General features: G+C 41.2%; 1 protein-coding gene across 3 annotated transcripts in view; it reads right to left on the bottom strand.

Moving 5' to 3' along the window:
• Window positions 1-9034: 9034 nt before the first annotated feature.
• Cyp20a1 (cytochrome P450, family 20, subfamily a, polypeptide 1) overlaps window positions 9035-18938 on the bottom strand; it is a 44761-nt gene continuing 34857 nt past the window's right edge. For 2 of the 3 annotated variants that reach the window (NM_030013.3, NM_001313721.1), the window contains 4 exons: window positions 17610-17721; window positions 14627-14691; window positions 10101-10190; window positions 9035-9956 (listed from right to left, as the gene is read on the bottom strand). In NM_030013.3, the coding sequence (NP_084289.1) occupies window positions 9806-9956; window positions 10101-10190; window positions 14627-14691; window positions 17610-17721 (418 nt within the window). In that variant the 3' untranslated portion in view covers window positions 9035-9805. The remainder of the gene's footprint in view (window positions 9957-10100; window positions 10191-14626; window positions 14692-17609; window positions 17722-18938) is intronic. The other variant, XM_006496328.4, reaches the window with a different exon arrangement.

Here is an 18938-nt window from a genome sequence, read left to right as displayed (position 1 = left end):
ACATATACATATATGTGAGTTCAAACACTAGCCATGGTTACTATTACTATAAGATAAAAGGAGCTACCTACATTCTTATCGGTCCTTTGCTTTAGAAATCTGTAACACCAAAACTGCGGGAGAACATTCCTGCCCAAATCCTGCCCCGTGCTCTGCTCTTGACAGACAAACTAGAACACTGATAGTGAAAATACCCCTGACACTCGGCATGGGCGAAGAGATGTGCTAAGAGCATCCCTGCACATCTTGGGGTTCAGAGTCACCCTGTGACATCAACTAAGGATGACGTTTAGACTGTCTCAGGGAAGCTGCAGCAGTTTAGAGGCTGACCAAGGTATTTGATTTACCATTTACCAAACTTCCTAGGACCTTGCTCTAAATAACATAAACAGAACATGGATTTCCCACAATACTAAATTTTATCTTTGAAATCAGATCAGTCATGACGGCAGGGAGAGAGTAAGGTGAGATTAGTCCTGGCAGGCGCACATGCCACAGGACTGTCCTACTGCTGGCTTCACATTTTCTAAAATTATATGATTTCCACAGGGCACCACCCATATAGAAGCATACCACAGTGCCCAATTCTTGTGATTAGATTCTACATTGGAAAAGATGAAAACCTCAAAGAGACAGACATAAAATTTTACACACACACATTAAGAAAGGTTGTCATGGCAACTTTGCTGGAAGATATGTATTTTTAAATGTAAGTAAATTTAGCGTTCAAAACACATTTCCTTCTCCCTCAAAGGTTCTGTGTCAAGAACTTTTTTTTTTGGTCGTTCCAGACAGGGTTTCTCTGTATAGCCCTGGCTGTCCTGAGACCAGGCTGGCCTTGAACTCAGAAATCCACCTGCCTCTGCCTCCCAAGTGCTGGAATTAAAGGCGTGCACCACCACTGCCCTGCTCAAGAACATTTTAAAACTTGTTTTCAAATTCATTTTGAATCTACACTTTGAAAGCTTAACAGAACCCTGTGACTGTAAGAGCAACATAGGCTTAAGAACTTTTCAAAAGATGCCTAATACTTTCATTCCATTCCCAGGAATCCTACCTAGGTGGCTGCCTCTACTATTTTGGCATGGCTACGCCATCAAATCCCTGGAAGATCCAGTTAAGCTCTCAAATCAACTATCTATTGACCAACGACCATGTTACTTAAGCAACGGATGCTGAAGACAGTATTTACCAAGGCAGGAGTGTGATTAAACAGTCCGTACGAACAGCTGATACTGCTTTCTAGCACTCAGAAACTCTTAGCTGTGTTCTGTCTCTGAACACTCTCCAGTGCTCATCAGCACCAGTGTGGAGTCTTCCTCGGTAAGATAACTGTACCTGATTCTCCCTTTCATACACTAAAAATGAAACGATGATTTGACTCCCAGACGTTTTTCTTTTCATTGAGACAGGGTCTCACTTTGTAGACCTGCTAGCATTGAACTCACAATCCTCCTGCCTCAGCCTCTCAAGTACAAGTGCCTCTAAGCCTGGCTTGCCAGTAGTTTCCTCACACTACAGCCCATAACTGAATCCTTTGGGTTTTGTTTTTTTGTGTTTTGGCCACGTACTCACTTATAAGTTCCTTCCTGGGAACTTGAGAGGTCTGGATGCCAGAGGACTCTACGTGTCAAAGCTTTGGACATGGGATTTTCCTTTCCATGATGAAGCACAAGAATAGACAGACATGATAACAATGCCACACCCATGTGGGTTTGTTTTGATGTTGGGAACTGAACCCAGGGCCTTGTGTGAGCTAAACCCCCATCCCCTAACATAGTTGATTTGTTCACTGCTGTACTATAAGCGTGCCTAGTATAGAATTTAGCATGGCAAATGGGTAGGGAAGGGGTGATCAGGACAAGGGTAGAAGAACCAGTACAGGTGAGGAAGATCAGAAATTTAAGGTCATCCTGAGCTACATAGTGAGTTGGAAGCCAGCCTGGGATACAAGTGACCCTGTACCCAAAACAAAACAAAACAAAATTTAAATAGATCAGTGAATCCCATTGAAAGTATTAAAATAACCTGAAATGTCAAATCTCACACCGTTTATTTGCCCTCTCTACTTTCATTCTGTAGCACAGGGGAGCTTTCAACTTCTAGTCACCCTCCTGCTGGTCTCCAGAGTGTTGGGACTGGATTAATAAGCCACCACACCCAACATGTGCTTGTTTTTACCAACAAACTTCTGAAGGACCCAAAAGAATACAGATCAAGCCAGAAGGCATGCTGGCACAACTTGCTGTCAGAAGTGAGGGGCTTAGAAGGATGGGGTGTGTGCAGCTAACTCTGTTACAGTGTGAGACCTTGCTCAAAATATATATATATATATATATATATATATATATATATATATATATGTGTGTGTGTGTGTGTATATATATATATATATATATATATCTCAAGGTCTATGGAAAAAAATAAAGATTTAAAGTATCCCAAGGCTACAAAACCACTCTTTTATCTTTAAAACATTTAAAAACATTTATTTCTACATGTATATATGAAGGATGTGTGTATGTGTGTGTGTGTGTGTGTGTGTGTGTGTGTGTGTATGCACTAGATATGTGCAGGTACGCGTGTAGGCCAAAAGAGGGCATCAGATCCCTTGGAGATAGAGTTAACAAACAAGAAGCCACTTAACATAGGCACCAAACTAGGGTCTTCTGGAAGAGCATAAGTCCCTTAACTCTTGAGCCATCTCTCAGGCCCTTAAAAGAAATTTAGCTTTATTCTTTGCAATTTCACACACACACACACACACACACACACACACACATTGTATTTTGATTGTATTCAGCCCATTATCTTCCCTTACCTCCCTCTCACCCTCTCTGAGCCTTCTTCCCCATAATCCCCTCTATTACTTTCATGCTTGCCTTTACTCTCTCTGACCCAGTAAGAGGTTGGTTTTTTGTTGTTGTTTTGTTTAATTGTTTGTTTGGTTTGGTTTTTCAAGACAGAGTTTCTCTGCATAGTCTTGGCTGAACTGGAACTTGCTCTGTAGACCAGGCAGTCCTCAAGCTTAGAGATCTACATGCCTCTGACTCCCAAGTGCTAGGATCAAAACCATGCTCTGTCACCACCTGGCAACCCACTGAGTTTAATTAGAGTTGCTTGAAAGAAAGAGCACAGGTGTCTGGCTATATACTGGAGCATGAGCAATGTAACAGTGATTACACCACTGAAGAAAAATGGCTTGCTCAGCATTAACTGTCAATAGCTCCTTAGGTACGATGGAAGGTCATGAGCCAATCCACCATAATCACTTTATCAGTTTAAAGGCCTTATTAAAATTAAATAATTCATCCCAACACCAGGAGTAACTGGGTCCAGCCAGACCCAGGCACGCAGGAACTCCAGCAGAGCAGTGGCACAGGTTCCTTCCAGTCTGTCTGGGCTGGTGCCCTGAGCAGACCTTGGGCACAAACTCTGCAGTCATTCCCACAACACCTAGAGGCCGCTTTACTCCTGGCACTCTAACACTCCCAGGATCCCAGGATCCCAGGACCTTGGTCACACCAGGATCTCAGGATCACAGAATCACAAGATCACAGAGACAGCTGGACTCTAAGGAGTTCCTATACAACCAGGATTACAGGAAGGACAGGCTTCAGTCAGACATAGCCAGGGCAGGTAGCACTAGAGATAATCAGATGGTGGGAGGCAAGCGTAAGAACAGAAGCGACAGAAACCAAGTTGGCATCATCAGAACACAATTCTCCCACCACAACAAGCCCTGGATACCCCAACACACCAGGAAAGCAAAACTGATTTAAAATCAATCTCATGATGATGATAGAGGACTTTAAGAAGGACATAAATAACTCCCTTAAAGAAATACAGAAGAACACAGGTAAACAGGTAGAAGACCTTAATTAAAGAGGAAACACAAAATCCCTTTTAAAATTACAGGAAAACACAAACAGGAGAAGGAAATGAACAAAACCATCCAAGATCTAAAAATGGAAATAGAAACAATACAGAAATCACAAAGGGAGACAACCCTGGAGTTAGAAAACCTAGGAAAGAGATCAGGAGTCATAGATACAAGCATCACCAACAGAATACAAGAGATAGAAGAGAGAATCTCAAGTGCAGAAGATACCATAGAAAACATTGACACAACAGCAAAGAAAATGCAAAATGCAAAAAGATCCTAACCCAAAGCATCCAAGAAATTCAGGATGAATTGAGAACAATGAGAACACCAAACCTAAGGATAATAGGTAAAGAAGAGAGTGAAGATTCTCAACTTTAAGGGCTAGTAAATATCTTCAACAAAATTATAGAAGAAAACTTTCCTAACCTAAAGAAAGAAGTGCCCATGGACATACAAGAAGCCTACAGAACTCCAAATAGATTGGGCCAGAAAAGAAACTAGCTCCACCACATAATAATCAAAACACCAAATGCACTAAACAAAGAAAGAATTTTAAAAGCAGTAAGGGAAAAAGGTCAAGTAACATATAAAGGCAGACCTACCAGAATTATACCAGACTTCTCATCAGAGACTATGAAAGCCAGAAGATCCTGGGCAGATGTCATACAAACCCTAAGAGAACACAAATGCCAGCCCAGACTACTATACCCAGCAAAACTCTCTATTACCATAGATGGAGAAACCAAGATACTCCATGACAAAACCAGATTTACACAAAATCTGTCCACAAATCCAGCCCTACAAAAGATAATAGATGAAAAACACCAATACACAGAGCAAAACTATACCCTAGAAAAAGCATGAAAGTAATCTTTCAACTAACCCACACAAACATAATTCCACCTCTAATAACATTAAATAACCCAGGAAGTAACAATCACTTTTCTTTAATATCTCTTAATATGAAAATTAATATTATCAGCATATCCTAATCCATTGAAATTAAAAAATATGAGAAATTAGAAATTTGTTGGCTGTCATCCAGTGGTCTCTCTAATTTGGTAATTGGAAAAATAGGTCCAATATCGTACAATCCATATACACTTTCTGCTTGTTTGTACATGATAGTGTCTTGCTGTGTATCACATAATGGTCTTGAAGTCATGCTTCTTGTATCTCAGCCTCTGTATTAGTAGGATTGTTTATTTGATGTTTTTACACTATACTATGGTTTTTCAGAACAACTTACATATTTCAAAATTATTTATACAGCCAAAAAAATAGACAATTAATTTGGGAGATGGCTTGTAAGAGAACAACAAAGACTGAGACTGAATGTTTTGCTTGATATTTATAATTATTGTATCAATTTTGAAGAAGATGACCTTATAAGTTACTCTTTTTCTTAGATGAACGCTTTTCAAAATCATCACAGCCAATGAACCAGAATCTTACCCTCACCTAATGTCTGTGCCATCCTCCAAGCAGAACCATTTTTCAATGAAACAGTTGATGAATGACTTCATGTTTAGACTATCTTAACATGCACACCATGTCTTAAATGAATGTAACCTGCTCCCGGTGGGCTGAGAATGATGACAATTACTAAAGTCAAATAGCTTTGACCATAGCAGGAAATCTGTATCCAAATAATTGTGTCTATAATTCATTCCTTGGCACAGCAGACCTGTCAATTCTTAGCTTATCTACTATGGAGGTAAAATTTTTTGGTGATGTCAGGGACATTGAAGTATAGCCTTATTACAATGAACTCCAATGTCTAAAAATTGTTCTTACTTTGGGTTTGTACCACAGGAAGAGCCAGGATTTTAAGTTCTACTAAAAACAAACAAACAAACAAACAAACAAACAAACATCAAAATCAAATGGTTTGGAATGACAACTAGTTGTGCAAATGTCAAAACAAGTTTAACCATTTCATTAACACCATATAATGATGTTTGTTTGTTTACAGTCAAGGGCTTATTAAATAACCCTGGCTGGCCTGGAATGTGATGGAGACCAAGCTGTCTTTGAACTCACAGAGACCCACTTGCCTCTACCTCCCACAGGTTTGGATTAAAGGTGTGTACAACCAAGTTTGTGTTATAGCAAAGACTGAAGGCACAGCCATCCAGAGACTGCCCCACCTGGGGATCCACTGCATATACATCACCAAACCCAGACACTATTGTGGATGCCAAGAAATGGTTGCTGACAGGAGCCTGATATAGCTGTCTCCTGAGAGGCTCTACCAGAGACTGACAAGTACAGAGGAGAATTCTCACAGCCAAACATTGGACTGAGCACAGAGTCCCCAATGGAGGACTTAGAGAAAGGACTGAAGGAGCTGCAGGGGTTTGCAACCCCATAGGAAGAACAACAATATCAACCAACCAGACCCTCCAGAGCTCCCAGGGACCAAACCACCAACCAAAGAGTGCACATGGAACAACCCATGGCTCCAGCTGCATATGTAGCAGAGGATGGCCTTGTTGGGCATCAATGGGAGGAGAGGCCTTTGGTTCTGTGAAGGCTCGATGCCCCAGTGTAGGGGAATGACAGGGCAGGGAGATGGGAGTGGGTGGGTGGGTGAGCACCCTCATAGAAGCAGGGGGAAAGAGAGGGGGTAGGGGGGAAAAACCAGGAAAGGGGATAACATTTGAAATGTAAATGAAGAAAATATCCAATAAAAGAAAAAAAAAGATTAAATAATTCAGTCCTGCAAGACTCTTGCTACAAGTGTCAATAAGGTACTGAGAGCCAAGAGAGAATATTGAACAGACAACATATTTTATTCAGGTTGCCAAACCTATACATTTTGTGGATGTGATAACCACCAAGCTCCATTTTCAGTCCTTTGTTATTTGTGTGTGTGTGTGTGTGTGTGTGTGTGTGTGTGTGTGTGTATACGCGTGCATGCGGATGTGGTGTGTATGGGTTCAGAGACAGAGTCTCTCACTGGCCTCTCTCTCACAGATGAGACTGGGCTCGCTGGCCGACAGAGCCCAGGGATCAGCCTGCCCGTGGCTCTGCAGCATGTCACCACACCCGACTTACCCGAGTGTGAGGGATTTCATCTGGGTCTCATGTTTCCCTGGCAAATATTTTACCAACTGCAGCTACTTTTCCAGTCCCAGAATTTCCATTAAAAAAACAAAAAACAAAACAAAACCCTAGAAAATGATTTCTTTGTGATGCATTAATCGTGGAAGGGTGAGCAAAACAGGCTCCTTGGCTGCTGATTCTGTTCTGTTCTTCTTGTTGCTGAGGTATTCCACACAACTTCATCTATTAACAATTAAGCCAGACTCCCACTTCACTTGCTTAACATTCCCCATATTTCCGAAGGTCTCACAGACACCTGGTTTACACATCATCAGCAGCCTACTCCAATCCTTCAGCAAGCTTCCAGTCTCCTCACTGAGTTAGGACAACTCAAAACCCAAACCACAGAAACACAGGTGGGAGGGGCCAGATTGAACAACTCGATAGAACTTACAGAAACAAAATAACCAAGAAGAAATTTCACTTAAAGTTTGGAATATATTCCATAAATTAAATGTGTATGTTAAAAATAATGCTACAAAGCCAGGGGTGGTGGGTGGCGGCGCTCACCTTTAATCCCAGCACTTGGGAGACAGGCAGAGGCAGGTGGATTTCTGAGTTCGAGGCCAGCCTAGTCTACAGAGTGAGTTCCAAGAACCCTGTTTCGGAAAAAAAAATTTAAAAATAAAAAATGCTACAGCTTGACTACATGTCTATAATCAAGCAAGAGGGCTGTGCCAATTAACTTCTATGTTAATTGTTCATAACACTCTCTACAATCTTTTGATCAATAAATGCATAATAGAATAGCTCAATAACTAGGATGTGTGTGTTCAAATATGCACGTGCTTTGTAAATTGAGATTTGTAATTCTTGGAAATCAAAAATGAAAGTCAGCGGTGTTAAAAATAACCAGTTTGCAAGGATTCCTTATCATTTGGCTGTCTGAAAACAAATCTTTACAAAGAAAGGGGAATTTAAAACTAATTTCTAATTGTATCTATTGGTTTGTGTGTGGGTGTGCATATGCGGGTCAGACAGAGGCCAACCAGTCAGGTCCTTTTTTCCATCATGTGGGTCTCAGGGATTAAACACAGCTCATCAGACTTGGTGGCAGGGGCCTTTACTGGCTGAGCCAGAAAAGGGTTTCTTAAGCAAACCAAACCAAACCAAACCAAACCAAACCAAACCAAACCAAACCAAACCAAATCAAAGCAACAAGCAGCAGTAGCAACTGCATCATGGGGCTCAGTAGTAAGGAAGCTGAGCTTGGGATAACAGCTCAGTAGAAGTGTAGAAAGGAAATTCTTCATCATTATAGCACAAAATAAAAACTGAACTAAAATATAGTGCCATCAATAAGGCATTGTAAATAAAACTTATTTGTGCTAAAGTATATTTTGAACAACTCTTAAAATATCCCCTAAATAACTTCAGCACCGCCTCACTTACTAAAGACTGGGCACTGCTGTAGAAAGCTCTGTCCTCATCTTGTGTCTATGTGATTTACCATGTATTTCTCTTAACCGATTTGTTTTGAATTTTTTGTTTTCGAGGCGCTGGGGGATAAACTCAGGGCAACACACACAAGGCAAGTTCTTTACCACTGAGCCAAGTTCTCAGATCCTTAACAGTTTGTGTGAGCCCTATAATATGTATATTTTCCTTCTCTGTCATACAGCTTACAGTTTCTTCAGTCATCTGTTTTCTTCTCCCCAACACTGCTTGTAGTGACTCCTGCCTTACTCTTTCTTGTTCATTTTGTGTTCTTATGATATTATAGTTAATTCCCAACTTGGGAATTCTGTTTCTCTGCATGAGCAACAGAATTTAACATAATGCTGTGAGATTTCCAGAAAATCAGGACAAGTTCCCGCCTCGGTTTGTCACACGGGAGAGGCACTGGCTTTGAAACAGATTCGGAAGCAACTGTGTTATTCCCAGATGATTTGAACTGCTGTGCCACGAGCAAGCCTTTAGATGAATGCTTAGGTGCACGAGAACATAACAGATGGTAGACAGAATGCCCAGGGACTCACTAAAGCCTAATGAAAATGATGGAGACACACTAATACTCAGAAAACAAAACAATCCTCCAAATAGAGTGATAGGTGATTTATTAGAAATGCAAAAAGAAGCAACATTATGTTTCTCTTTTATGAATATTTAGAAAACATGATTCTCCAACTTGCACAAAAGAACTCTCTAAGATTACTCATTTGAGAGGTCAAATTATGAACATCAAGATTGAAAATAACAGCTTAGCCAGGTAGTAGTGATGCAGGCCTTTGATCCTAGCTCTCTGGAGGCAGAGGCAGGTGGATCTCTATGAGTTTGAGGCCAGTCTGGTCTACAGAGTGAGTTACAGAGCAGTCAGGGCTACACAGAAAAAACCCTGTCTCAAAACCCACTGCCCCACAAATGATAATAAAAATTTAAAAATAATGGTTTTAGAGAATGATGCAAATTAAAAGAAAATTAAACTTTCCTGTTAAAGTTGTCATTATAAGTATAAACATATGTCATACAGTAAGAAATTTTGACATATAAAAACCCAAATTTAGCCAGGCGTGGTGGCGCACGCCTTTAATCCCAGCACTCGGGAGGCAGAGGCAGGCGGATTTCTGAGTTCGAGGCCAGCCTGGTCTACAAAGTGAGTTCCAGGACAGCCAGGGCTACACAGAGAAACCCTGTCTCGAAAAACAAAAAACAAAACAAAACAAAACAAAAAAACCAAAAAACAAATTTACATCATGAAGCACTAGCAGGTTTTACATTACAAAATGATACTGGGTTTATAAAAGGTCTCAGCACATACTCTAACTGGGCATTTCCCTTCATTTACCTAACAGACTTTAAGTGCATAAACGTTTAGTGTCTTTTGGAGACAGTGATCCAAGCTTCTTCCCTTGCTGATGTGACCAGTTCATACTTCATTTCAAAAACTTGTCTGTCCACAGCGAGCAGGCGCAGCCTCTTCAGCAACACACTCACAAGCACTGCGGTCACCATGTAAGCAAACCTGGACCGGAAGAGGGTCAACTGGTTACTAAAGGTTAAAAAGGTGACATTAAAAATTATAGAGCTGGCTGTCATTAAGAGATCATCAGATTCCGAGCAGATGGGCATGGCACCCTTCCTTCCCCACTGTCATCTTGTCATTTACCTCAGTTCTGGACATTCCCATGTGCCTGAGAAGCCAAGAGAAGAAAACACTTTCATCACTGGCTCGTCAGCAAAGCGGTCTGGATCAAACCTACAAGAAAAATCCAAGGTCACCAACAAAACAGATCCACTTGCGCCTTGAACATCAACACTAAATGCACAGCTGTAATAGTTTAAATCTTTTGCAGTCTGTGATGGTTTGTATATTCTTGGGCCAGGGAGTGGCACCATCTGGAGTTGTGGCCTTGTTGGAATGGGTGTGACATGGTTGGAGTAGGTGTGTCACTGTAGGTGTGGGCATAAGATCTTCACCCTAGCTTGGAAGTCAGTCTTCCACAGGCAGCCTTTGGATGAAGATGTAGAACTCTCAGCTCTGCCTGAGCCATGCCTGCCTGGATGCTGTCATATTCCCACCTTGATGATAATGGACTGAACCTCTGAACCTGTAAGCCAGCCCCAATTAAATGTTGTTTTTTTTATAAGACTTGCCTTGGTCATGGTGTCTGTTCACAGCAGTAAAACCCTAACTAAGACACAGTCATACTATACTGTGCTTCCAAACCATCAAACACACAGATGTGTAATCTCTTGCTGTTTATAAATATGCTACCGCTAAATGATTAAAAAAAAGAAAGAACAAAAATTCTTCAGAGCCAGAAATGTAGTAGAATTTTTCATGAAATACAAGGATGAGTCAAAAACCAGATAATATCTGAATCAAATCCAGACCACCAGATCAACATGTAAGTAATTTCATTGTTCCTCTATTAAAATTAGGGATTCAGGCCCTGAAATGTCATTTATAATTTATACTGTACACATACCTATTATAAGTGAGAGATATTAAGAAGCTAAGAAAGGTCTTCTTTTACTTTAGAGTTTCCTTGTCAAATGCAACTGGAGAAGTAGTAGAAACATTAAAAAGAAAACACGTAAGCTCTTCTTAAATAGATGTTTTTCAAAGATCTACACTGAGTTAGAAAAGAGGAGTGTGGACACATGCTAGTGGGGCAGGTGGAACAGGTGTAGGGCAGGTGGACACCTGTCCTTACAACATACAGGAGGAGATTAAAGGTGTGTGCCACTCATGGGCGAGGGAGAAATGCCCCTCTCCCACCCTCCCAACCCCCCAAAGGTCACCAGCTGAGGCGCTTGAGTGAGCTAGCTGGGGCAGTGCTACAGAGCTTGCCCTGGTGGTGTAGGTTGGTGCAGGAGAGCTGATGGGCTGACCAACTCAACTATAACCCAGGCCCACATCCAGGGCTTTGAGTTGGCCCACCCTAACATCCACCCATCTATGAGCTGCTGGAGTCCATGGAGGGGCCAGTCTTGCAGACCCAAGGCTCCAGGATCTCCATAACACAGGGCAACAACAGGATCTCCAAGAAGAGTTCAGGTAAGGATCCAGTATTGATAGTGTAGCAGAACCCAGAGGCCTCAAAACAGACCAACAACTCATTGAAATGAACATCTGCAAGCAAAGATGTTTGGACAAAAAGGTAACTGTGGGACACACTGAAGCTTCCATGACTAGATATTGTTTATTTCTTTTTTTTTTCTGTCATATCTTTTTGTAGGGAGGTTGCAAGGATGGAGGGTGGATATGAAGGGATGGGGAAATGAGTAGGACTGGAGTGCATGATGTGAAATTCACAAAGACTCAATAAAAGGTTAAAAAAACATGTACCACTACTGTCCAGCTTGTATAGAGTCTAATGAACAATTTAAGAGCAATGTTGCAGATTATTAAAATGTCAGCATTTGCAAAATGCTAGAAGCCATAATATCCGTTGCATTAATCTGACTTATATGGTCTTGGGCGTTTATACAATGAAGACTTGAAGGCCAACAGTGGTCAGATGTTGGGCTTATGTCTCTATTGTCAAAGTTGTGTAAATGCAACTTCTTTAGCCAATTTCTACATCTGCAGAACATTCAGCTCACTGGGCTCTGGGAGACTTAAGTAGGATCAAGTAAAAAAAAAATGATTTGTATCAGAGGACCAGGAAATCTGCTGTGAACTCTCAAAAACATGGCTGCCTTAAGAAGCCCTGAACAATTCCAACAGTTGACCTTCCCAAGATGGAGAAATCTCACCAGGCTCCACTGCCAAATGAGGAGCTCCAAGCAACTACCAACTGCTTTGAGTGGGGGAATTAGTCTTCTCTACATATGAGCTCTCCATCCAACATCCACGACCAGCCTTAGAAACATGTACAGGTAGGCAGCACAGTACGGACATAGCAGGTTGCGTTTATATGTTGATTCATTTCTATTCATGTGAAGCAACAATGGTCAAAGAAGAGGAGGGCATTTGGATCGACAGAAAACAGAAGAGAGGGAGAGAACATGATGTGTTTAAGTTTTAATTAAATTAAAAACAAGCAAAATGTTTAGCATAGCACCTGGCCTTGAGTGTTGCACACATTTGTCAATATTTATTACATAGTAGGTGCTTTGCTAAGTACTCTACCAATTATCACTTTCTGCTTGCCCACACCTCAGCCATGGGAATTGTTCCCTTTCTGCTCTAAGGGCTGAGGCACCAGGCTTATTCCTTGGGGAGCAACATAGTTCCCAGGTGAAATGAACCAATGTTGGAGCCAAAAAAGTAGCTGAGTCTGAAGATTTTTGTTTTCTTCCCTCTTTCATCCCCTTTCCTTCTGTGATAAGCCCTCCTAATGTAGCCCAAGCTAGCCTCCAACTCACAATCCTCCTACCTTCTCACTTACAAAATGATAAGACTACAAACACACACCACCATGCCCAGAAAGAATTCCAATTTCCTATTTTGTTTTTAACAAATGTGTAAAGTTATAGTCTTAGGCATTTATAAAAATACAAAATCCTAGTTCAAACAAAAATGCACAAATGTTCACAGTAGCTTCATTCATAATAGTAAAAACTAAAATTAACCCAATATCCTTCTGTAGCTTAATGGCATACAATCTCCATTTAATGGAATATTACTCCAGCATGAAAAGAACATGTAACAATTTACTTGAATCTCAAAGGCATCAAATTTTGGGGAAAAAGTCATTTCCCCTCGTTCTCTTCTTTATCCTCCTCCATGTGACAATTATATTAAGCTATAATTAACCTATGGTCTCTATTGTCTGAGACCTGTGTATCCATCCATTTTTCTCTTTGTCTCCCTCCTTACCTCTCCCTATGGTACTAGGTTGGAATTCAGGCCTTGCACAAGAGCAACATGACCTGCTAGAGTCTTCATATCACACTTAAAATTTACCAAAAACTTGACATTTTTCTTTAAGATTAAGAAATTTTAAATTTTAGTTTTCTATAATTATAGACACACACACACACACACACACACATATATATATATAACATCTTTAACTGTTATTAAAGTCATTTGGAATACAAAGTTTAGCTAATAACTAATAATTTTAGAGTAAAATTTGAGTGTCTCCTGTTTTACTAAGACTCTTTAAGCTGAGGGGTGATGGACCATGCCTTTAATCCCAGCACTCAGGAAGCAAAGGCAGGCGGATCTATGAATTTGAGGCTAGCCTGGTCTACACAGTGAGTTCTAGAATAGCCAGGGTTACACAGAGGAACACTGTCTCAAATCTGTGCGTCCCCCCTCCCTGCAAAAAAACAATAATTCTTTAATGTCAGGATACTTAAAAATAAACAACAAAACAACCTCAAGTGCTAGGAGCATTACATGTCCATCCTTGGAGTGGTGGCTACACCAGCAGACCTTCCTCTTGGGCTCTGCACTGCTGTATGATCTCAACACAGCCGCATGTATCTAAGCTTTTTCCAAGGTGGTAAATCCCAGCCAGCCTACCACCTTAAGGCAAACAGCGGTAGCTCACCCTTCAGCTTGGCTCTTACGTTCCCATGTGTGACACACAGCGCAGTTTCTAGATTCTATGAAAGAGCTGTATAAGCAACATCTTCTTTTCTTAAAAATGTATTAAGACTAAAGGACAGTTAGAGAATCAGATAACTATATGGATTATGAGATACAAGTGATACTAAAAGAGATAAAACCAAATATCAAAATAGATAATGTAACATGTTTATAAATTCAGCATTTGGGAGGCTGAGGCAGAAGGATCATAAGTTCAAGGCTAGTATGAGCTATCAAGCAAGACTTTGCCTCAAGAAAAAATAAATAGGGCTGAGAGATGGCTCAGTGGTTAAGAGCACCGACTGCTCTTCCAGAGATCCTGAGTTCAATTCCCAGCAACCACATGGTGGCTCACAACCATTTGTAATGGGGTCTGATGCCCTCTTCTGGTATGTCTGAAGAGAGCAATAGTATACTCATATAACATAAAATAAATAAATCTTTAAAAAAAGAATAAATGTAGAAGGTGGGAAGAGGAGGAAGGGTAGATAGCAGAATGAGATGATGCCACAAAGAGCAGACAGGGCGCAGTGCTTTCTGCTGTCATGCAAAACCACATACTACTTTTCTTTTCAAGATATTGGGAAGGGAACAAAATATGCACACACGTAGAAACCAGCAATCAAACAGACAGTATTTCATACCTGTGTGGTAATGGCCAAGTGCTGGGGTCCTGAAGAACCACGCCAAGGGCATAAAGGACGAGTGTCTAAAACACAAAACGGTCCAACAACACAAGTCACCTAAAAGTGTGTCTACTACAGAAAATGCAAAGTGACAAGATCAGCAGTGGCCATCATCTTGGTGACCTTACAGTGACAGAGCAACCCCCAATATCTTCCAGGCAAGTATATTTTCCAAGCATGCCACAAGACCTGGAGGCCCTGGAGGAAAAGCCAGACTTAACTATGAAAATTTAAAACCTGAAAATGACTGTGACATCATTGGAAGAGGATCATAACCAGAAGGAATTTGCAACAGTGCTGACAGCCGAGTGACGCACAGACAGCTCACTAGGAAGAAGGGGAGGCTGAGAAGAGTGGGCGTCCAAAGACAGAACTAAAGAGAAATGCAAACTGTTAGTGCACATATGAAAAGCTGTTCCATCTTTCTAATGATCAAGAAGAAGCAAATGAAAAAAAGAGACAATTCACATATGATTCATAAAATATACATAAGAGTCATATGTCCAAAGTGGTAAGGACTGGAGAGGAAAAAAAATGTGTGTGTGTGTGTGTGTGTGTGTGTGCATGTGTGTGTGTGTGTGTGCATGTGCGTGTGAGTGTGTGTTGTGTGTGTGTGTGTGTGTATGTTTGTTTGTTTTTTGTTTTGGTGCTAGGGATTGAACCCAGGAGCCCAGTGAGCTATACCCGCAGTCTTAAATGGATTTTATAATTTGGTTAGTTAGTTGATTAGTTAGCTTTTGTGCTAAGGACTGACCCTCGTGAAAGCTAGGAAGGTGCATTATCACTGAGCCACATCCCTAACCCTGAAAGGCGTGTACTATCATTACTAGTGAAGTATAATTGCCTTTTACAAGATTTAATTATTAATGAAATAATTCATTTGTTGGTCCTGAGGCTCTAAACCAGGACCTTGCACACAGTCGGAGTGCTACCTGAGGTAACTTCAGTCCTTATGTAACACATGCCTTTTGATCCCAACATTCCATTTCCTCACTATGTAGCCCAGGCTGACCTCTAACACACTATGTATTATAGGATGTCTTCAAAATTATGGCGATTCTCTGGCCTCAGGCTCTCAAGTGCTGCAATTGTAAGCATGCACGGCCACGCCCAGCTTCCAAAACTCCATTTCCAAGGCATTAGCCAATACCTACACAACTGTATAATCTTTAATAATAAAAAGAGAATGTCATTCTAAATCTTCATTAGTGAGACTGCTTTATTTACAGGACAATAGTTAATATGACACATAGAGTAGAACACCATATAGCTGTTCAAATAAGTTGGATCTCCATCAAGTGCCAATTCCAATTCTATTAACAGTTATGATAAGCTCAATAGAAAAGAATAAAAGAACAACATATTCATGATAAGATTTCATAGTAAGACCTAGTTTCAAAAAATATTTATAGTTAGTGTGTGATATGCGAGTATGATTATGGGTGTCCTGTGGCACATGTGTTGGAGTCAATTCTCTCCTTCCACCTTTATATGAGTTCTGGGAGTTAAACTCAGGTCATCAGGCTTGCCCAGCAGCTGTGGTATCTGCTGAGTTATCTTATCAGCCGCTAAACTGAGTTTTTAAGATACATTGGTTGTGTACATGTTCATGCACACACAGCACAATAATCACACACCAGAGTGCACAAAAAATACAGACTATTGACAGCAGAACAGATAGAGGAGAGCTAAGAGAAACTCCACAGTGGAAGACAGTGCTCTACTGTTGGGAGCGACCATTTGAATGTTAACTGCCTTGTCAGCCATAAGTGCTTGCTTACAAAGTTTTGGCCTTAGTGGAAAAGTATTAGCTTAGTTGAGATTTCTGTGGGAAAAAGTTGACGCCTCTATGGGAAAGTACTACCCCCAGTTAAGAACAAAGAGCTATAGATCTTGTGGACAGGTGCCTAGCAACCCATTCTGTTCTGTTCCTCCTGCTGATTTTTTTTTTTTTTCTGAGACAGGGTTTCTCTGTGTAGCCCTGGCTGTCCTGGAACTCACTCTGTAGACCAGGCTGGCCTCGAACTCAGAAATCTGCCTGCCTCTGCCTCCCAAGTGCTGGGATTAAAGGTGTGCACCACCATGCCCAGCTGAACTTTTTACCTAGCCAATATCCTGCTTTTGGGAACAGGTGCATTCTCCCAGAAACAAAGCGATTTTGTGTCATCCCCCTCCCCATACCCTGCTTCTGTGGGCATAAAACCTGCCTGGGAACAATAAAAATTTGACAGCTTGATCAATTAGACTTGCTGTCCATCCTTGTGTTCCTCGCCTCTCATTCTCTCCACAGGTGGTTCCCCAGACCCTGTCTACAACTGAAGACAGTGCTCCACAGCTGAAGACAGTGCTCCACAGCTGAAGACAGACAGTGCTCCACAGCTGAAGGTAGTGCTCCACAGCTGAAGACAGTGCTCCACAGCTGAAGACAGTGCTCCACAGCTGAAGACAGTGCTGCACAGCTGAAGACAGTGCTCCACAGCTGAAGACAGTGCTGCACAGCTGGAGGGCTGGGATCCAGTGATGGCTGCTACACAATGAGTGCATGAGAACTTTGGAGATCTTTATTGCAAAATGCTTTGTTTTGGTATTTTTCATCTTACTGGTCTTTGGTTTGTATATTATGGTTTCTAATCTGTGCTTTTATTGTTTTATGTCTGTGTTGTGAATGTTGATTTTTTGGTGTGTGTGTGTTTTTTCTTTGAGCTTTTTGTTTGTTTATTCTAACTTGTTTCCTTATTTCTCAGTTTGTTTTCTAAAGAAAGAAGGAAGACCATGGAGTGGGAAGGAAGGGAGGATATGGGAACAGATGAGGGAGGAGAAACTGTGATCAGAATACATCATATGAAAAAAGTGATTTTCAATGAAAAGAAATAAAATAAAGGCCCATACCAAAGTAGTTGAGGATAAACTGACTAAGTTAAATATACCAAACACTTCCTACCTCCTTAGGAATAACAAATGGGCCGACTTTTCCTTCAATGTCTTGAAGCCGGGCAGAAACTGGAGTTAGTTTAGCAGTCCGAACAGTTTCAAAAAGTACTTGCTGACAATAACTGTTTTTAAAACAAACAAACAAACAAACAAACAGATGTGATGTCAATAAACATGACAAACACTAGCAGAATGGAGATAAAAAACCACATGATAAGGCTGGACTGATGATTCAGACTTAAGAACACTTACGGCTCTTCCAGAGGACCCAGGTTTGGGTCCCAGCACCTATATGGTGTCTCAGTCTGTAACTTCAGTGACAGGGATCTGGGAAACTTTGATTTCTTTTTTTGTGGATGTTTGGTTAAGACCGAACTCTGGGTTTTTGAAGCCCAGAGAGTAGGATGGTTTGAGACTGCTTCCTGGTAGGTACCTGTCTTTTTAAGTGGCCAAGTGACTCCAGCCACAGGCCCAGGCAGCAACTCGGAGAATGGGTTGGCAAGAAGGAAGCAGGAAGGCCTTCCACGGCATTACTGTTCCCTTTTCTAGAATTCCATATCCATGAAACCATGGGGGACAGAGGCCTTTGCACTTTGTTTCTTTCAATCCATAAAACAAAGTTTACTCATGTGGCTGTATATATTGACCTTGTTTTTCTATTAATTAGAGCCTTCCTTAGTATGGCAATATTACAATTTGCTCATCTATCTACCACTTGGTAAACATGTGGACTGCTTCCAGCTCTTGTGTGTTTGCAATATACAGCTATTAACATCTGCACACAGGTCTTTGTGTGGTCAGTTTTCATTCTCTTGAGTCATGTAGAGGCTGAGTGCATGCTTAATATTATAAAAAGCCTACCATAGTATTTCCCAGAGTACGTGTACTATTCTGTATTTCCCAGGAGCCAGGCAGCCCTGCCTCCCAGATACTGAGGTAGGCAAAGATGTGGTGGGTGGGTGGTAGGGGTGGGGTATGATGGGGGTTTGGGTATGGGGTCTGTGATCACAGCCAAAGCTGCTTACTTTTGGCAATTTCTACCTTTTTTAACTCTTTGCTATAAAGCCACTGGCTTCTGGCAATTTAACTCCTGCTGAGCAGCAGGGGATTAAAAAAAAAAAAGCTTACTTATTTGAGTTCTTTTCTCTCAGGCTCAAGGGCCTCTCCCTAGCCAGGTGAGAGGCTTGGTGTTTGTTAACTCTTTGTAAGCCAAGGAGAAAAGAAAAGGAAGAAAGGGAGAAAATCAAGTGCACACTTGAGCGCGCGCGCGCGCGCGCGCGCGCACACACACACACACACACACACACACACACACACACACACACATCCCATACACTTT

Source organism: Mus musculus, chromosome 1, assembly GCF_000001635.26.
Source record: "Mus musculus strain C57BL/6J chromosome 1, GRCm38.p6 C57BL/6J".
Taxonomy (NCBI): Eukaryota; Metazoa; Chordata; class Mammalia; order Rodentia; family Muridae; genus Mus; species Mus musculus.
Note: the sequence above shows the minus strand (reverse complement) of the source record. Positions and strands in the feature narration are given on the sequence as shown.